Source organism: Sparus aurata, chromosome 22, assembly GCF_900880675.1.
Source record: "Sparus aurata chromosome 22, fSpaAur1.1, whole genome shotgun sequence".
NCBI classification, from domain to species: Eukaryota; Metazoa; Chordata; class Actinopteri; order Spariformes; family Sparidae; genus Sparus; species Sparus aurata.
This window is the reverse complement of record NC_044208.1, coordinates 21,940,830-21,958,040: the sequence shown is the minus strand read 5'-3', so window position 1 is coordinate 21,958,040 and position 17,211 is coordinate 21,940,830. Positions and strand designations below refer to the sequence as shown.

Genomic DNA, 17,211 nt, shown 5'->3' with positions numbered 1-17,211 from the left:
TGCCTCTTTTATTTCCTCCCATCCGGTTTCCTTTTCTGTCTCGCTATCTGTCTTTTTTCCACCGCTTCTTTCCTGCCTCTTCTCGTGGGGGGAGTTTTTGCAATAAAAACTGGAAACAGACTTTTCAGACATTTCAGGTTTTTTTTTTTATTTCGACAAAAATCATGTTGCTATAACCTTTGTCCTCTTCCCCCCTTGTTTTTCTTTTGTCTTCCAGTTGTTCTACCACCTACAGAGAGAGCGCTGCTTCCTCGAGCCAAGAGCCCGGTTCTACTCAGCAGAGATCGCCAGCGCACTCGGCTACCTCCACTCCCTCAACATCGTCTACAGAGACCTGAAGCCAGAGAACATCCTGCTGGACTCGCAGGGACACATCATCCTTACGGATTTCGGCCTCTGCAAGGAGAACATTGAACCCAACGGGACCACGTCGACCTTCTGTGGTACGCCAGAGGTAAGGACGAGAGATCTGGTGATTCAGATTCAGAACTTGTTCTCTTTTAATATCCAGTAGCTCACCACGTCTTCCCATCCTCTCTCCCCCTGCAGTATTTAGCTCCCGAGGTTCTACACAAGCAGCCATATGACAGGACGGTGGACTGGTGGTGTTTAGGAGCAGTTCTCTACGAGATGCTCTACGGCCTGGTGAGTAGAGCTCACCTTGCATAACTCAACAGCAAAGATCCAGTTTATATCTCATTCATCTTCCACGTGCAAACTGTGACTGATTTTAAACTGATCCTATCGGTGTTCGTCATGTGGACTGTCGCTGCCGAGATGCTAATCAGCTCCCTTTTGTCCCCTCGCAGCCTCCGTTCTACAGCCGCAACACGGCGGAGATGTACGACAACATCCTGAACAAGCCGCTGCAGCTGAAACCCAACATTTCCAACGCAGCCAGACACCTGCTGGAGGGCCTGCTGCAGAAGGACCGAACCAAGAGGCTGGGCTGCACGGAGGACTTTGTAAGTACCGGGTCATGTGAGCGTGTTCAGATACGACCCGGGTTAAAAGACATCATTTAACAGTCTGTCGTTTGTGTCCCTTCACAGATTGAAATTAAGAACCACATATTCTTCTCCCCCATCAACTGGGACGACCTCAATGCCAAGAAAATCACCCCTCCTTTCAACCCCAACGTGGTACGTACCTTTTTCACGACTTTCTGCTGAGCAGCAGCCAAAGCCCACAGGCTCAGTCGGAGTATTTATGTAACTAGATCACAAGAGCACAGAACGTTCTTGCCGCGAATTAAAAACATTTCCTTTCATGGCGAGGTATTTTGACGATGACAGCCTGACTAATCCCCGCTCGTCTCCCCTCTCCTCCTTCTCCCTCCCAGACGGGACCCAACGACCTGCGGCACTTTGATCCAGAGTTCACAGATGAGCCGGTGCCCAGCTCCATCGGCTGCTCCCCAGACAGCGCGCTCGTCACGGCCAGCATCAAGGAGGCAGCCGAGGCCTTCGTGGGCTTCTCCTACGCCCCATCTATGGACTCCTACCTATAGGATTTAAACACAGGCACTTGATACGGACGCCTGTTTAGACTTACAGGACGTGAACTGCGGCACGTCCATGGACTTGCATCTTGACCCCACCTTACATTTCCCATCAGGATGATGATGATGATGGATGTTTTCCGAAAAAACCAACCCCCTTGCACCTGCGAAGAATTTATACACATGTACTTGCCATGATCTCTCCAACTCTTGAATGCGTTGCGAAGAGTTGCTACAAGCGGACGTCTGCCATGATTCAGTGACTCACCGGGGTTCGAAATCCTCCAGTCTTACCCTGATTTACCAACGCACAACTTCTTCGTCAGACACAAACGCTCTGCAGCCTTCGATCGCCCGTCTCTTACCCGATAGTGGAGGTCCTTTGCACACAGCTGAGGCAGCTTTGAAGCCCACCTCGACCCTTGAAGCCACAACCGACAAGCACACACACACACACACACCAACTTCCACCTTTTCTCAACAGAGGGAGGCTGGACCGCACTGTACCAGCCCTGACAAGGATTTCCATCTTCCATCTATGTAGCGATACACCTTCCCTCCTTTGAGATTCTGTCCAACCGCCCGCAGGGACCTACTGTACCGGTTGTGGTCGAGTAGCTCGGGGGTGACGTTCGTTTTGGTGCTTTAGTTTCTTCTCATTTTATTTCCGTGTGTTTGAAAAAAAAAGGGAGTCATTTGAAGCGGAATGTTACAGAGGGGGATGTTTTTATTTTGTTTTTGTTTGTTTTTTTTTCTCTCAAACGTGCCTTTGTTTGTTCTCTCCATCAGAACTCGCATCTTTTTGGGTTTTTTTTTTCGTCCGCAACGTCTTTTTCGAAAGTCACCGGAGAGGAACGATGTAGCTCTGAATTAATGCACCTGTTCTGTCTTTTAACGCGCGAGACGTAGAGACTCGAGCGGTGTTTCATATCTTCGTTTGCACATGAAACAACGAAGACGTTAATGCTGATCGAGAGAGAGAAAGAGAGAGCACTGCTGCTAGGTGAGAAAGAGAGGCGTTTGTGTAGTTCTGCTTGCCAACAGTGTCCCCCTCATTTAGTCTTCCATTCGCCTCACAGTAAACGTTAACGGCGGCCCATCGGCCGAGCTGACGACATCGAGAACTGAACATTCCATTTTAATATTGCTGTAATGCAGTTTGACGGTATTTAAGTTTGTTTGTATATTTGGAGTCATGTGTACTAGTTTTAATGTATATTGAACAAAAAATGACTAAAGGTATGCTTAAATATGTATATGTAACAATTCATGTTAAATGTACTGTAAATTGTAAAATTGTTTAAGATTTATGTGACCATGTTCGGTTTGCAATAAAAGTTTAACTTTATTACACCTTATAAGCTTGTTTTGCAGTTTTTAAGCTTGTCTGAAAAATGAGAAAGGCTTCATTTCATGTGTCGGAAATAAGCTGGCCATTCTTACATCATCTGGTCTTGACTTTGCCGGTAAATTTCCACCAGTGTGCGCACAGAATAAGCACGTCGGGTTAAAGAATCATAATAGATCAAATGTTAAAAATGTACTAGCCCTCTTTGGAAAGTGCTTGAGCTGCTGACCCGAGCGTCCCACATAAGTCGGGAGCGGACTTGAACCCCCTACATGCGTCAGCAACCCTTATACAATGATGATGCTGATGTCCAAGTGTGTGTGTGTGTGTGCGTGTGTGGGTGGACCGATCTGTTTGCGAGCAAATTATTGACTGATAAGGCTACTCCAGGTCAAGCGATATTAATGAGCCCATTTCATCAGGGCAGAGTTACATTGCACCAGGGGAGGAGCATTGATTTTTGATGCGTAAGCTACAGTTGCATAAATGATAATTAAAGCACTCAACCATTTACTGTGTCTTCAATAAGATGACAGCAGGGTGGCTGATGATGTGAGAAGACGTCCTTTGACTGGAGTTCAAGGTTGTGTATATAGTTTAGGGAGTCTGCCGGCGTGTCTTTCAGCGGGACACTGGATGTTAAGCAGCTCCGGGGGGTTATTGTGTGGGTGACCTCTGACCTCCAACTTCCAGGGAAGAGGGTAAAGTGGAAAAAGGAATTTCCCTGCAAAGATTTACATTACAAAGAGACAGTGGGGAAGATTGTCCTGGAGAAGACCCATAAACTCTTACCTCTCTGGAGCTGACAGTTTGGCTTTGTTCGTCTGTAAAGCTGCTTGAAAATGCAATTATTCCAGTAAAAAAAAAAAAAAAAAAAAACGCCCTCAAAAGGTTTATTTACAGAATAACAACTGAGGGAAGTCGCTACAGAGCATCAGTGTTTTTCAGAATTAGAAATCCCTGATAACGCCTTTTGGAGCTGCTATTTATCTATAATAATGATCTGCACACTGCCTGCACATGTTACGTCTGAGATTACAGACTCCACAAATCACTACGTTCCACTGCACCCTTTGTATCTGCACTGCCATTACTTAAACACCACTGTCGGGGTAGATTTTACCATCATCTTCTTCTTTGTTTTTGTCCGCTCGTTGGAGCTTTAGGAGAAGGCAAACAAACCCTTGAACGGCCCCGTATCAAAGGCGCCAAAATCAACATTCAGTGATGAAATGAAAGCTGCTACACGAAGAGAGGATGCGAAGATGTGTTGGATATTGTACTGTATGATGATTGTTATCATCTCATCTGTACTTCACGGTCTCTCTGTCGTTCTAAAACTGTAGAGGGCTGAGGGAAGATGTGTTTCCAGATCTGCTCAGCAGCCACGGTCGCACACTGCCACCTGCTGGTCAAGCCTTGAACTGATAAAGTAAAACTGAAAAAAAACAAGAAATTGAATGTTGACACTGTGTTACAGTTTGTTAATGGCCTCAATCGTCAGTTCATTAAGAGACATCAAGGCTACCGTTTTGACTGATAGTTAAAGTATTTCATAAGGATGTTTTTTATGGAGGTGGTAAGAGAAGCAGTTACTCACACTAGTTTATTAAAGGAGCACTATGTAGTTTTTGGAAAATAAATTCAAACTCAGAACTGTAATATTTACAATATTCATGAGATAACAATTCAAAGTCTTTTTAATCATATCTGAATAAATAAGCTGCTCTCAGGGTAAAATAATGTCCCCAGAACACTGTTTGAAGCTAGACAGGTGGCAGGGTCCGCCACATATAAACATATGTTGTCCTTTAAGGTCAGTTTGTTGATTCAGTTTAATCAGTCGTAAAGATAAAGTTTGTCAGTGAAGATCTTTCTCTTCCGATCAAAATTTCTTCCTCAAAACTACATACTGCTCCTTTAACGCTGAGCTTCAGGGGCCTGTGCATGTGTTCGCCGCTGTCTATAAATATTGATTTAATTTAGATGCAACTTTTGACATTAAGTTAAGTATGGAAAAATCAGGACAAACTTTAAAGTTTTAGTAAACTTTAGTGTCTTCTTATTTGGACATACTGTATTTGAATCTCTCTACATCTTGGACTACAGATCATTGTGTTCTTTCAGAGGCAAGTTTAGGATAAAGAGAAGTCCCCTGGTGACGTTAATGATGACGACAATGACGACATTGTGATTGTCCAACATGACAATTTGGTAAACATGATCATTACAATGAAAACGACAATGATTAAAAAGATGATCGGGTTGAGGATGCTGATGCAAGGTGCCGACGTTGACCTGGAGGTGACTATAAAATACCTAGCTGAGGATCAATCTGCCTGGAGGATCCAGGAGAAAGCTCCAGAGAGGAGGACAAAGTCACGGCGGCAATCGTGTCCAGAAGTGGGATGAGTTTTCCTGCTGCGACCCTGAAGATTACTCCCTGCCTGGGAGCTCCAGCGAGAGGGGAAACACTGAGGGTAGGTGGATTTGAACAGTCGAGTTGATGATTGCTGACACTTATGGACTCTTTTAAAAGGACTTCCACACTTCCTCTGCAACGATGAAATATTCAGATGCACCATCCTGAAATGTTTTGTGCGTGATCACAGCTGAGAGATGCAGTTAAACCTCCAAGACACAAGAAATTAAAGCTTAGAAACACCAGCTTTTAAATGAATTTGGAAGTTAATAGGGCATTGTCACTAATTCTAGGGTCGTACTTGTGTTTATTGATGCATTATGTGATTCTAACACTGCTTTAGGCAATTATGCCATTTCCCCCCAATGCATTTAGAGTCATTGCTCCCTTTTAAAACATGTTTTGCGTTTAGTATCAGCTACTTTTTTAGATTTGCCTGTCATCCATTTAAGGACCGGCCCTTTTTCATAACTCAGTCCTCTGCAGAATTGAGTCCAGCCAGCAGTTTGAGTATATATATGGAGCTTCTGTCGCCTCCAGCAGCCCAGCCCTAATGATGGCAGTGCTGGTTGCTATCATTATACCGTGACATTTGCCTTTATGGCGGCTGGAGTCTGGCACTCTAACACTCTGACATTTTCTGGAACAACCATTAGGCCGGCTGTAGAGCAGGCAGCGAAATATCTCTGCTCCAGGTTCAGTGCTGCAGTGCTGCTTTTAGAGAAGGCAATCATCCTCAGTCCATCCTCAGTGGTAAAAATACTGAAGTTACTCAAAATAATCTGCAGTTTGTCCCCATTTTCCACGTTTTCCAATCCATATTTTAACACGTTTGCTTTTGTTGGAGGGAATAAAAGCTTTATTCAGTCTGGGACACTGGGAGTTACACAACGTAAGGATCCATATAAAAGACAAAAAATACATTTGGATGAAATATTTAATGAATGAAGCGTCTCTAGTGTGACCACAGTTGTGACCACTGCAACACACCAGGTGCTAATAAGTGAATGCTGATTTAATAAAAACAATTTTGGTGGACAATTATGTTTCTGGGTTGATACAGAACTCGTTGTAAGGTAACAAATGTTCCACATGGTGGCACTGTTTTATTTCCCTTCGTCATAAAGACCTGTGTGGAAATGAAAGCATGGCTTGATCATCATTTATACACAGCAATACGATTTAAAACCTTCAACTATTAGATCTCGTTTCTGCTCAAGACAGTTTTGTTCAGATGTTGAACAAAAAAAAGAAGGGCTTTTTCAATGTATTTAAGACTGAAGGTGAAATAGTGTAGCTGGAAGTAGGGGGAAAAAAGCCACTTCAAAAAGTAAATTGAGTTTATTTTGTATTTGCTTTTTAGTTTTTTTCGCTGGTAATGTTTAAAAACCTGTGAATGGAAGCGAGCAGATGTCATGGGGTTTACCAACAAGTTTTACTCGATATTCTGCGTCAGTCATCTATATAAAGGGTGTGTGTGCTTATATTTGCCAATGTTCCGACCAAGTGGCACGTGTATATGAGTGTGTCTGTTTGCGTTTGCATCAGCCGAAGATGGATGTCCAGTAATACAGATAGGTTACTGTTGGGTGTTTTGTTGTGATATCCAATCCAGGTACAACTATATTCACACTCCATAAGTCATTTAGAGTAATGAACCCTTTCCACTTATAACTCCTAACTCTAAAAACTCCTGTTCCCAGCAGCAGAGTTTAGCCACATACATTCACTCAATAACTTTACACACTTGTATTTCACTTCAGTATTTACATTTTCTGCTCCACTTTATTTCAGATGGAAACATTCAGTGTTGTAAGAAGTACCCAAAAGTCACACTTATCTAAAATATTACTTTGGTAATAGTAATAGTTACTTAGTCAGTTGGCGTCTTAACTTGTCATTTTATTTGATATATATTTCAATTGTATAGCAACAGCAGCTATTATGTGTTTTCCAACAACATTATGCGTGAGATGAAAGAGGGTGTGTGTGTGTGTGGCGTGTGTGGGTGTGTGTATGTCTATCAATTGGTATAAGCACGTGTGTATACATGCGCAGTTTTTCCAAGACTTTTACTTCAGTCAAAGTTAAGATCATCATGTTAAAATACAACTTTGGTATGGGTGAAAGCCACCAATACAAATAGTACTGTATTAAAAGTCTTAAAGTTTTCTTTATATCAAATGTACTGAAGTATCAAAAGTAAATCATACGTAGTTACAGATGTTTATCTTCGACTTTGGGTCGGCTGCATTTCAGTTTGGTCGATTATCAGATCCGACATTTGGCTTTTGGATCCTTGTTACTATTGTCTGAAACGGAAAAAAAAAAATCAAAAATGTGTAACTTTGGCTCTGATGAGACATTAAATCTGTAAAGATTTAAAACTAACTAGTAACTAAAGTTATCAAATAAATGCAGTGGAGTAAAGGTAAAATATTTGCCTCCAAAATGTGGAGGAGTGCAGGTGTAGAGTAGCAGAGAATGGAAATCCTCAAGTAGTACAAGTAGCTCAAAATTACACAGATCAAAAAAAGTACACCATTTAAGTGCATGTACTTAGTTACATTCCATCAGTGGTAATATTGTGCTTTTTCCTCCGCTGTATTTATCTCGAAGCCAAAGTTACTCATAAGTTCAGGTAAACAAACATTGGATTACTCTCTGAACTCTGATTTATCTCCTAAATCATTCGATTACTACTGGCAGATTAATCAGTAGTCCAGTTATGCAATATGTTGTTGGTTAATAATTCTGTCAGTGTCCCTCTGTTGCATAATGGCTGCTAAACATTTGATACTTTGAATATGACTTAGTCGAGTAAGCTTTTGAATGCAGGACTACAACTTGCAGTACTTTTCCACCATCCCTACCGCCAACAACAACAAACCTTTTCTTTTATTATCTGTAGCTTGTTTTGATGGGTGTGTCCGCTGAATTGCGTTGCTGACATTAACCTGCTGGTTGCAGCAGACGACTGTCTTGAATCAAATAAAAAGAAGCTCTGAAAAGCAAACTGTGAAGCTGCATTGAAATATGGTGTGTAGGCCACAGGACAAATCCTAGATAAGAAATCTTGGACTTTCAAAGAGCAGCCTATCTCTCCAAATGATAATGTAGTACAATAATCAAGTGATTATTTGCTGACATTAGTAAAAGTGAGCCTCCAACAACTGGTCCACCCATAGTTATCTTGGTTACCGAGTCATTACATAACACACACACATGCACACCCACACACACACACACTGAGGATCAAATGTCAGTAGTTAAAAACAGGTCAATCTTTGCATTCTCAGGGCTGCGTGTAGACGTCTAAATACATCTCAGGAGAAAGTGGGACAGGCTCAAACAGAGGGTTTCAGGCACACAGGGCTACATTCTGTCATCTGTGAGGCAGCAGGGCAGGTGTGTGACAGCCCAGTCATGCTGCATTCCTTGAAAAGAGACATCTGACCCCCGCAAAAACAGCATGCGGCCTCCATATTTGTTGTCACATGCAGTGTGAGAGAAAGACAATTATTGATACAGGTGCGTTTTTATTGCTGATTACTTTATAGCGTTGACACGACCTCATAATAACCTATTTGCAGCAAAACTGTAGAAAGAAAAGACAAGATCGTTGATAAAGCTTTCTGCTGCACCAAAATAGAGACGATCGGCCCACAGGAGCGCTTTGTTTCACTATTAATTCATTGCTTTACAGACGCTACCTGACACAAACACGTCTGGACCAATGGGGTGTCACGCTGGGCGTTCTTAAAAACAGAGCTGGCGTTTCCCATTGGCGGCCTGGGGGCGGACGTGGGCGGGGCTTACGCGGCGCTCCACCAAAACAAGTTGAGTGCGTGCGCCGACACGAGCTGCAAGCGGTTCAGGAGAAAGTGGAGAAGAAAAAGAAGAAGAAAAAGAAGAAGGTGAATGGGCCGACAGACAGCAAACTAAAGCTGACGACAGAGACGTGGCAGGGGCGTCAGGTAGGGACAGGTCACCGGCTGTTCGTACAAATTAAATACTTTTGACAGGAGACGTTGTAACTTTTTTTTCCCTTTTACTTTTGCCAGTTTTCCCCGTGGTGGTCTCTGCTTTTCTAGCCTCAACATTATAGCTCAAGTCGCTGAATGTCAGGGGATAGAAAAACTGAAAACACACCATAAAAAGAAAAGGAAGTTGTCTTGGGTTGTTACATTCAACCGATATTAATTATGTCAACCATAGGCGGAGGAAAAAGTGCACATCCCAAACCATTCCATTCCGTATGCCACAGACGGATTTGAAAAGTAAGCTTCCTAGCTGCAGATGTCCACTGTGAGCTTCACACAGCTGGCATTTATGACACAGCTCTCAATTGCAAGCCTGTTTGTATCCAAGGACAACAAAAGGCATCAGTTGGTGCGAGTTTCACCCAGGACTGCTGACAGAAGGAAAAAAAAGGTCTGATTTCACCTTTTTATTCTGCACCAGGATGTGTTTTGACTGTTTTGAAGAAAGTAAAAGCATCCCTTGCCTTTTGGATCTGGTGATGTGTCTTGAGTTTTGTGTATAAGGTTTGAAAGGCAAAGTTTATAAAGCCATTATATGGAATATTTAGGCCTGATTTTCAGAATTTTAAGGTGAGCAGCACGCTGTCTCCTCCTGATGTTCCTCTATTCTCAGTCTAAAGACAGAGATGAAACACAACCTCTTCCACGGGTAGGGCCGAGAGTCAAACCTTTGTGAGTTTTTTGCATAGATAAATAAAAGTGTTCACAGTGCCAAGTTTCGAAGGGTTGGCATGTACTGAGAGGGCTGGCACCAAATGTTTTGTTGGACTTGTTATCTTGTTGACTTGCTGCGATCGTATCATGATCTAAAAAAGCAGCATAGCATAGCAGTGGAAGTAGAATTCGGGCATCGAGACCAAAACTTCCAAAAACTCATGCAGAACTTCAAATAACACTCAGACCTGTCAATCAGTTAAGATGGAAGACATTCTTAGTAATACAAAAAACTTGTAAACCCAGCCTTTCTGGTGTTTGTTATTGTAATGGGGCATTTGTTCCTGGTGTCAAACATGCTGCTTGGCTAAGAAGCTGTGGCACTTGTTCAGGGTATGTCAAGTTACGTGGCACTCCTTTTAAAAAACCAAGCAATGCTGTCATCTTTCTTTGAAATTAAGCCACGCTTTGCATCATTTCTTCATCTCTGCCACGACTCCTCGTTGCAAGACTACAGCAGCGTGGAAGCACGAGTTTGACGTCTTTGTTTTAGAATGCGCAACTGTCCAAAAAAACACGCCGGCATTGATAAAAGGACTTGATAACCTTGGAGGCATATGATTACAATGGTTAGGACAACTTGAAACTGGTTCTCAGTGGTTCCAATTCTCAATTTCCTTCTACTGAGGTATTCCCTGCATCGTTGTTATGTCTCAGTGAAGAATTTCAGTATCAGATTTGTCTTTAGATGTGATCTTGCAAATCCATCATATGACCAACTGGCTCCATTGGGGGCAGACCTCCTCTGCTCAATATCTGATTGGTTGAAGTGAGCGCATGATACACGATGATAGACAGATGGTTCGTCCAATCACCTGGCAATTATTTTGTGAGTGTGCCTGCTCGGTTTCAAACAATTTTCTCGCAGCGTATCTCCAGATAGTTCTGTGTAACAAACCATCAGGTTTATGCAAAACGAGAAGGATTGATTTTGCAGAATGAAGGGCGTTTCTTTGATTGAACGTGTTGGTTTATCTCTGTTTTAAATTCAATAGGTCTACTGTTAGAGGTGGTTGAAGATGGACCCCGACAGTGAGACCAGGACGATGACCTCTTACCTCACAGGCAACTCCTCCTCTGAGACCCAGAGACTGTCCCCTCCCAGAGGCCCAGGTACACAGAAACCAGCAGTATTGTTTAATGTGAATACAAGTCTAATCCATAGATTGTGTACATGTTTTGTTTAAAGCCTACTTATGACTTAATTTAGATGTTTGGTGAGGGTGTATTTGATTAATTTCTGTTCAAACAGGCTTTTGCTGCTTAAAGTCCCTGGCCTCCACCACTGAGCCTCCATAAACACTCAAATCCTACACAAAACTTGATTATACTTGAAATCAATATTTCTTAAATGCTAAACTGTTTCAAGAAGCAGTCTAATTGAGTTATCTGGATAACTGTCTGAGTAAATCGTCTGGAACCTGGACTGAAGTTAAAAGTCCTACTCTGCAGAAAAGTTTCTCAGATTACTCAGTAAACCTGCTTCTTCCAACACGTGTACTTAATTCTCAGAATGTGTGATGATTCAGCGAAAATATAAAATGCAGTTTGTTGCATGTTCAACTTTTCCCACATCGAGAGCTTCTTCGACATTGATTAACACTGATGATGAAGCCAAAAGTTGTTTATGACTCTTTGTCCCAGGTCACTTCGACCATGATGGCGTGACACACAAAAAAACATTCAGTTCATCACCAGTTACCTTTCCAGCATAATTGTGGTTTGACCTTAGACTTTATTCCTAATGTAAACTTGTAAAGTTATAACCTGATGATGATGTCATGGAAAACCAAACAGTATTTCCCAGTAGCAAAATCCGCACCCATTGCGGTGTTGTGTATTTAAGGTAAGCCATCACACAAACTGACATGGTGCAGAGATCAGCTGTAAAATGTGTTAGGAATGTTGGTAGTGATCCACACAGCTTAACACTGGTGTCAGACTTATTCTCTCTGTCAGGTGTCAGTGTACCAATTGCAAGCGTTATCACTTTAGGTATCAGCAGTGAAAAAGGAGGATTGGTTCAGGTGTAACATAAGTTAAAAATGTTGTATTATAACAGTCATTTAAAATGTTTCAGGAGGAAACCTGCAGGAGATACCCTGTAGCTATAAAACATACCCAAAAGAGATTACAGTCTAACATATTAGATGTTGGATAATGTCAACAATGGTAAAGGACTGTGAGGGGGTGTGATCATATAGGACCCTGCAGTTTGCAGCTGCGTCTCTGTTTTTCTTGCGTGTTGAGCCATGATAATTAAATTAGAACAAAAAGAAAAAGCATGCATGATTATATGGACAATTGTATGTGGGCGTCTGACTTTACAACCCATAAAAAAAAGGCCCCAGTAGATATAAATAATAAAAATAATTCACTTATTCAAAGCTGCACAAGTCAACTGCAGTACTTACAGTATAACCAAAAGATATCAAGAATCATCAATGATCAGGTTCATGACTCCTCATACAAATATATATTTTTAAAAATTTGTATGTTTGAAAAATAATTTCAGTAGGCAAATAGTGTCGATGTCTACATGCTCAACTCATCAGTTTTCTATTTGTTCCTTTCCTATCTGAGTGCTTGTAATGATTGCATGTACGTTTAAGCTCCTCTTACATGCAGAGACACACAGACAGACAGACACACACACAGACACACACACACACAACAGCTTACAAGATTGCCTCAGCATTCTTCTTTTGAACCTCCGACCTCTAATTCCACACAGTCAGCAGTGTAAAGGCAACTTCATGATTGGGGGAAATGTACAGGGAGAAAGGCTGTGGTCCTGCAAGAAGTATTACTACACAGTTCTATAAGATATAATTTATTTGTGTATTATTGTGATTTATTGATGCTATCTGGCCGTTTAGCAGGTTCTCACCTTGTCAGTGACAACCTTTTCGCTCCCAATAATGAATGTGTAACGGTATGTCCGCATGTGTGACTTGACTAGCTGTGTAAACAAGGCCACAGTCTTGCTTGATGAGCAGAGGGAACAAGCGGTCGTCTTGTTGGCCCCCCTCCAGGGAGATCACAGTGTAGGGTCAGCTACCTAACATGATAACCCAACTTGATATAAAAGAGGTTTGGTGTCTTGCGCTTTAACACCTTTTAGTCGCCTGCCAACATCGCTGCTTCAACCTGATCATCTTCTTCACGACTTTCTTGCTGTTCCAGTAAAAGCCACAAAACAATTTGTACCTTTTAATCAGATCACCTGAGGCCAATATGAGACTTAAGGTGTGTCAGGCAAGGAGACATTCATAATATTTAACTGACATCGCCTATGTGAGTGTTGGCAGGTGCAAGTGTTCCAAACGCTGTGTGAGGGAAGCTACAGCACTTTATGAAATCACGTGTGGGGCCAACTTAGAGTAATTTTTAACTCTTTGGTTTAATATGTAGCCTAAGTTTAGCATATTCTGAATATAATAATATTAAACTCTCATGTCTTCCACAGAGTTACCTTGAACCTGTTCTTAGCTGATCTTTTGGTATATTTAATGTCTTTCTTTTTACTCTTTCCAGTTTGCAGCTGGCTGGTGGTAGTGGCAGCTGTAGCAGCCTCTGTGAGTGGCCTGATGCTGGGCTATGAAATGGGCCTAACCTCTGGCGTCCTGCTGCAGCTGCGGGGCCTCCTCTCCCTCTCCTGCCAGGAACAGGAACTGCTGGTCAGCTCCCAACTATTCGGCGCTCTGCTCATCTGCCTGGCCGGAGGTCACATTCTGGATCGCTACGGCCGCCGCTGCTCTTTGCTCCTGAGCGCCGCCCTGGTGGTCGGAGGGACCATCTTGCACATCGCCATCACCTCATTTATTGCACTCACACTGGGCCGGGTGATAGTTGGCATGGGGACGGCGTTGTCGGGGACAGCAGCATGTCTGTACATTGCAGAGATCTCCCCGAGGGAGAGGAGGGGTCTGCTGGTGACGCTGTATGAGCTGATGTTGGTTGTGGGTGTAATGTTGGGATTCAGCTGTAGTTACGCCTTTGCTACTCTGCCTCATGGCTGGGCGTATACTTTTGGACTTGTAATCCCTCCGGCGTTGCTGCAGTTCAGTGTAGTCGTGTTCCTCCCACCCAGTCCACGCTTCCTGGTTGCACGGGGCGAAGTGGAGCAGGCCAGAACAGTCCTGGCCAGAATGAGAGGTGGCGTTCAGGAACATGTGGAGGTGGAACTCAGAGATATCCAAGGGGGACTGAAAGAGGAATCGGAGCATAGTTTCTTGGAGTTATTCAGCACCAAGGCCAACTTACGTTCTAGGTTGCTAACAGGTGTGGCCTTAGTGTTCCTCCAGCAGGCGACTGGTCAGCCCAACATCCTCTCCTACGCCTCACCTCTTCTCCGCAGTGTCGGCTTCAACAGCGACGCCGCAGCAACCTTGGCCTCAACGGGGTTCGGAGTAGTCAAAGTAGTCGCCACCATCCCAGCCGTGTTGCTGGTCGACCGCGTGGGACCCAAGAGCTTTTTGTGCGCAGGTGCTGTTGCCATGGGAATGTCGCTAGTTGTGCTCGGTGCACTGACGCTGCAAAGCCACACACACCTCAGCAGCCTGTGTAAAAGTCAGACTACACCAAACCACACAATTACACTGTGGGGTTTAAACAGAACTACTATGGAAGTTGACGAGAGTGAAATTCTTTCAACTCGCCTCCCTAGCGAGTGGAACAGTGAGGAGGCACTAGGGACCAACAGAGAGGATGATGGGACGGGGGAATCGGGAGGAGGAACGACTAACTTAGAAGTGTCTTCCACATTGAAGCTTGCATCATTGATCAGCTTGCTGGTGTTTGTGGCCGCCTTCTCCATTAGCCTTGGGCCAAGTAAGCACACATCCATCCATCCACTCCCTTTGCAAACACATGCCAACACGCTAAATATGTGAATGACTATTTGTTGCAGCCTCACACAAAGCAGCAGATAAAATCCATAGCCACTCAGACACTTGTATGTTAGTGAAATTTGTTGGTTTATTTTTGGTGCCAATGGTTGCAGTTTTCTACACATTGTTCTGTGACGTGCAAAGTACAACCCTGGTTATCATACAATTACTTGGCTCAGGAAAAGTATAGATTGAGATGCTCCTGTTTCTGCAGATAAGGCAGTGTAAACCCTGACTATAAAGCTTCAGACCTGAAGCATGGCCACTGATGTCATTGTATGTATTTCTTTGTTTTCTTCCCTTTCCAGTGGTGTATGTGGTCCTCAGCGAGATCTTTCCAATGGGGATCAGAGGCAGGGCCGTGTCTGTGGTGTCGGCAGTAAACTGGGCCACTAATCTGCTCATCTCCATGACCTTCCTCACAATTACAGGTGTGTCATTGGTTGTAACTTAGTAGTTGTAGGCTTAAGCAAATTGCGGTTGAGCTACAATATTGCAAGCAATAATTATAGGAAAAGAGAAAATTTTTAACTACAACAACGCTCTTTGCTTTACCAGTTTACTTTTTGCCCAAAGACAGATGAATGTACGTAATGTTTGTGACAACAACTAGCAAACTCTGACTCGGTCAACAGGTTTCATACTAAACACGTTTAACTTGTTGACTTCCTGAAAAAAGAGGTCATCATCTTTTTCTTTCTACTGGTCACTCGTTGTATTACAAGAATGTAGTACATTGAGTACATCTAAACTTCATCACAACAACTACAGCAGAGCAAGAAGACATGGGTGTGCAGACTGAAGTTGTGCTTAAGACGCATGTCTTTGCTGTTGTTTCTCTAGAAAAGATTGGTGTTCCCAATGTGATGTTCCTCTATGCTGCCATGAGCTTTGTTCTACTGGTGTTTGTCATCCTACGTATCCCTGAGACCAAAGGTCGCACACTGGAGGAGATATCAAAAGAACTGGCCAAGTAGTGAGTGGCAGCTTACACTTAACTAAATGTCATCAATTGATTGTGAAATGGTTTACTTAATCTTCTGTCTCTTCTTTCCCTGCTTTACAGGGTAACAGTTTGAGGTGAGGCTCTGTGGACAGGTTCGGCCTCAGGAGAGTCTGATCAGCAGCAGCACGTCTACAGGGATTCCAGGAAACTTTCTTATCAGACTCTTTTAACAGACCTGTTTAACAACAGTTCACCTCACCTGACGGAGAAGCATCCAGAAGGACAATATGTTTGAACTGTTGAAAGTTTGGGGCACACCTGGTACAGCCCACCCACATCGGTACATCCCTGCAGTTCCAGCTGGTCGCTATGATTATGTCTCAGTCATATAGTTCCTTTAGACTAAACAATACAGGAAAGGTGGAACTTACACATGCAGTAAGGAGTTATATCACGGATTCATGATTTTGCTCGAATGAGGACGGCACAGGGTTCACTCATGCTTGCGAAAGTGCACTAAAAAAATGGTCAACTCTTGGAATTAAATAAGCTGTTATACAAAATAATATTAATGATATTTATTTAATTCCTTACTTTCTTTACCTCTTCTTTGTTTAAGAATACAGCTCTAATAACTTACCCTTAAAGGTCCCATAATGTAGAAAGCAAGATTTCCATGTCTTTTTGATTCTAAAGCAGGTCAATGTGCCTTTATAAATACTGTGAAAGTGTCAAATAGCAAGATCCACGGGAAGAGGCATAAGGACTTTCATAAAATTGTGATGTCACAACTATTAAATGGGCGGTGCCTGCTCAGGCCAGTGTGAGCTGACCAATCAGAGAAGATTGGGCTTTTCAGCGGGGAAGCCTTAAAGAGACAGACACTAAAATGGAGCGTCCAAACAGAGAGAGAATAGAAGTGGCGCAGCGATGGACAGTATGAAAAATAATAGGTTTTATTTGAACATGAAAACATATTAACGTGTTGTATGTATGAATGTGAAGATGAGAACCTTTGACTCCCAGAAATAATGGGACTAAAAGTTTCACCAACCATAGACTTGATAAAGAGTGCTGAAACTGTACAACAGATTTTTATTCTGACCTGATGTTATGAACACTTACAAGAGATTGTCTCTATTATATCAAAGTGGGGAAATCGAAAGAGGTATTAAAACAATCCGACACTCATCACCTCATGTGTCTGTACATGCAATTTTGGGGGGATTTGCTGGACATTATTTCTATGCTGCTCACTGTCATATGTCACGTAATAACACTAAGATGGCTCAAACCAGTTTTCCCAGTGATGCCAAAATTGTACCTAGTTCGTTAACATGTTGAA

General features: G+C 42.8%; 2 protein-coding genes across 7 annotated transcripts in view; both read left to right on the top strand.

Moving 5' to 3' along the window:
• Nucleotides 1–2,859, top strand: part of sgk1 (serum/glucocorticoid regulated kinase 1) — a 38,726-nt gene extending 35,867 nt beyond the window's left edge. For all 6 annotated transcript variants that reach the window (XM_030404860.1, XM_030404862.1, XM_030404864.1 and 3 more), the window contains 5 exons: nucleotides 218–454; nucleotides 550–645; nucleotides 810–965; nucleotides 1,053–1,142; nucleotides 1,343–2,859. In XM_030404860.1, coding sequence (XP_030260720.1) covers nucleotides 218–454; nucleotides 550–645; nucleotides 810–965; nucleotides 1,053–1,142; nucleotides 1,343–1,510 — 747 coding nt within the window. In that variant the 3' untranslated portion in view covers nucleotides 1,511–2,859. The remainder of the gene's footprint in view (nucleotides 1–217; nucleotides 455–549; nucleotides 646–809; nucleotides 966–1,052; nucleotides 1,143–1,342) is intronic.
• A 6,252-nt stretch (nucleotides 2,860–9,111) lies between these two features.
• Nucleotides 9,112–17,060, top strand: slc2a12 (solute carrier family 2 member 12). Its single transcript, XM_030405865.1, has 6 exons — nucleotides 9,112–9,248; nucleotides 11,024–11,141; nucleotides 13,566–14,861; nucleotides 15,229–15,351; nucleotides 15,764–15,896; nucleotides 15,987–17,060. Coding segments are annotated over exons 2-6 (1,647 nt in total). The 5' UTR covers nucleotides 9,112–9,248; nucleotides 11,024–11,047; the 3' UTR covers nucleotides 15,988–17,060.
• Nucleotides 17,061–17,211: the final 151 nt, after the last annotated feature.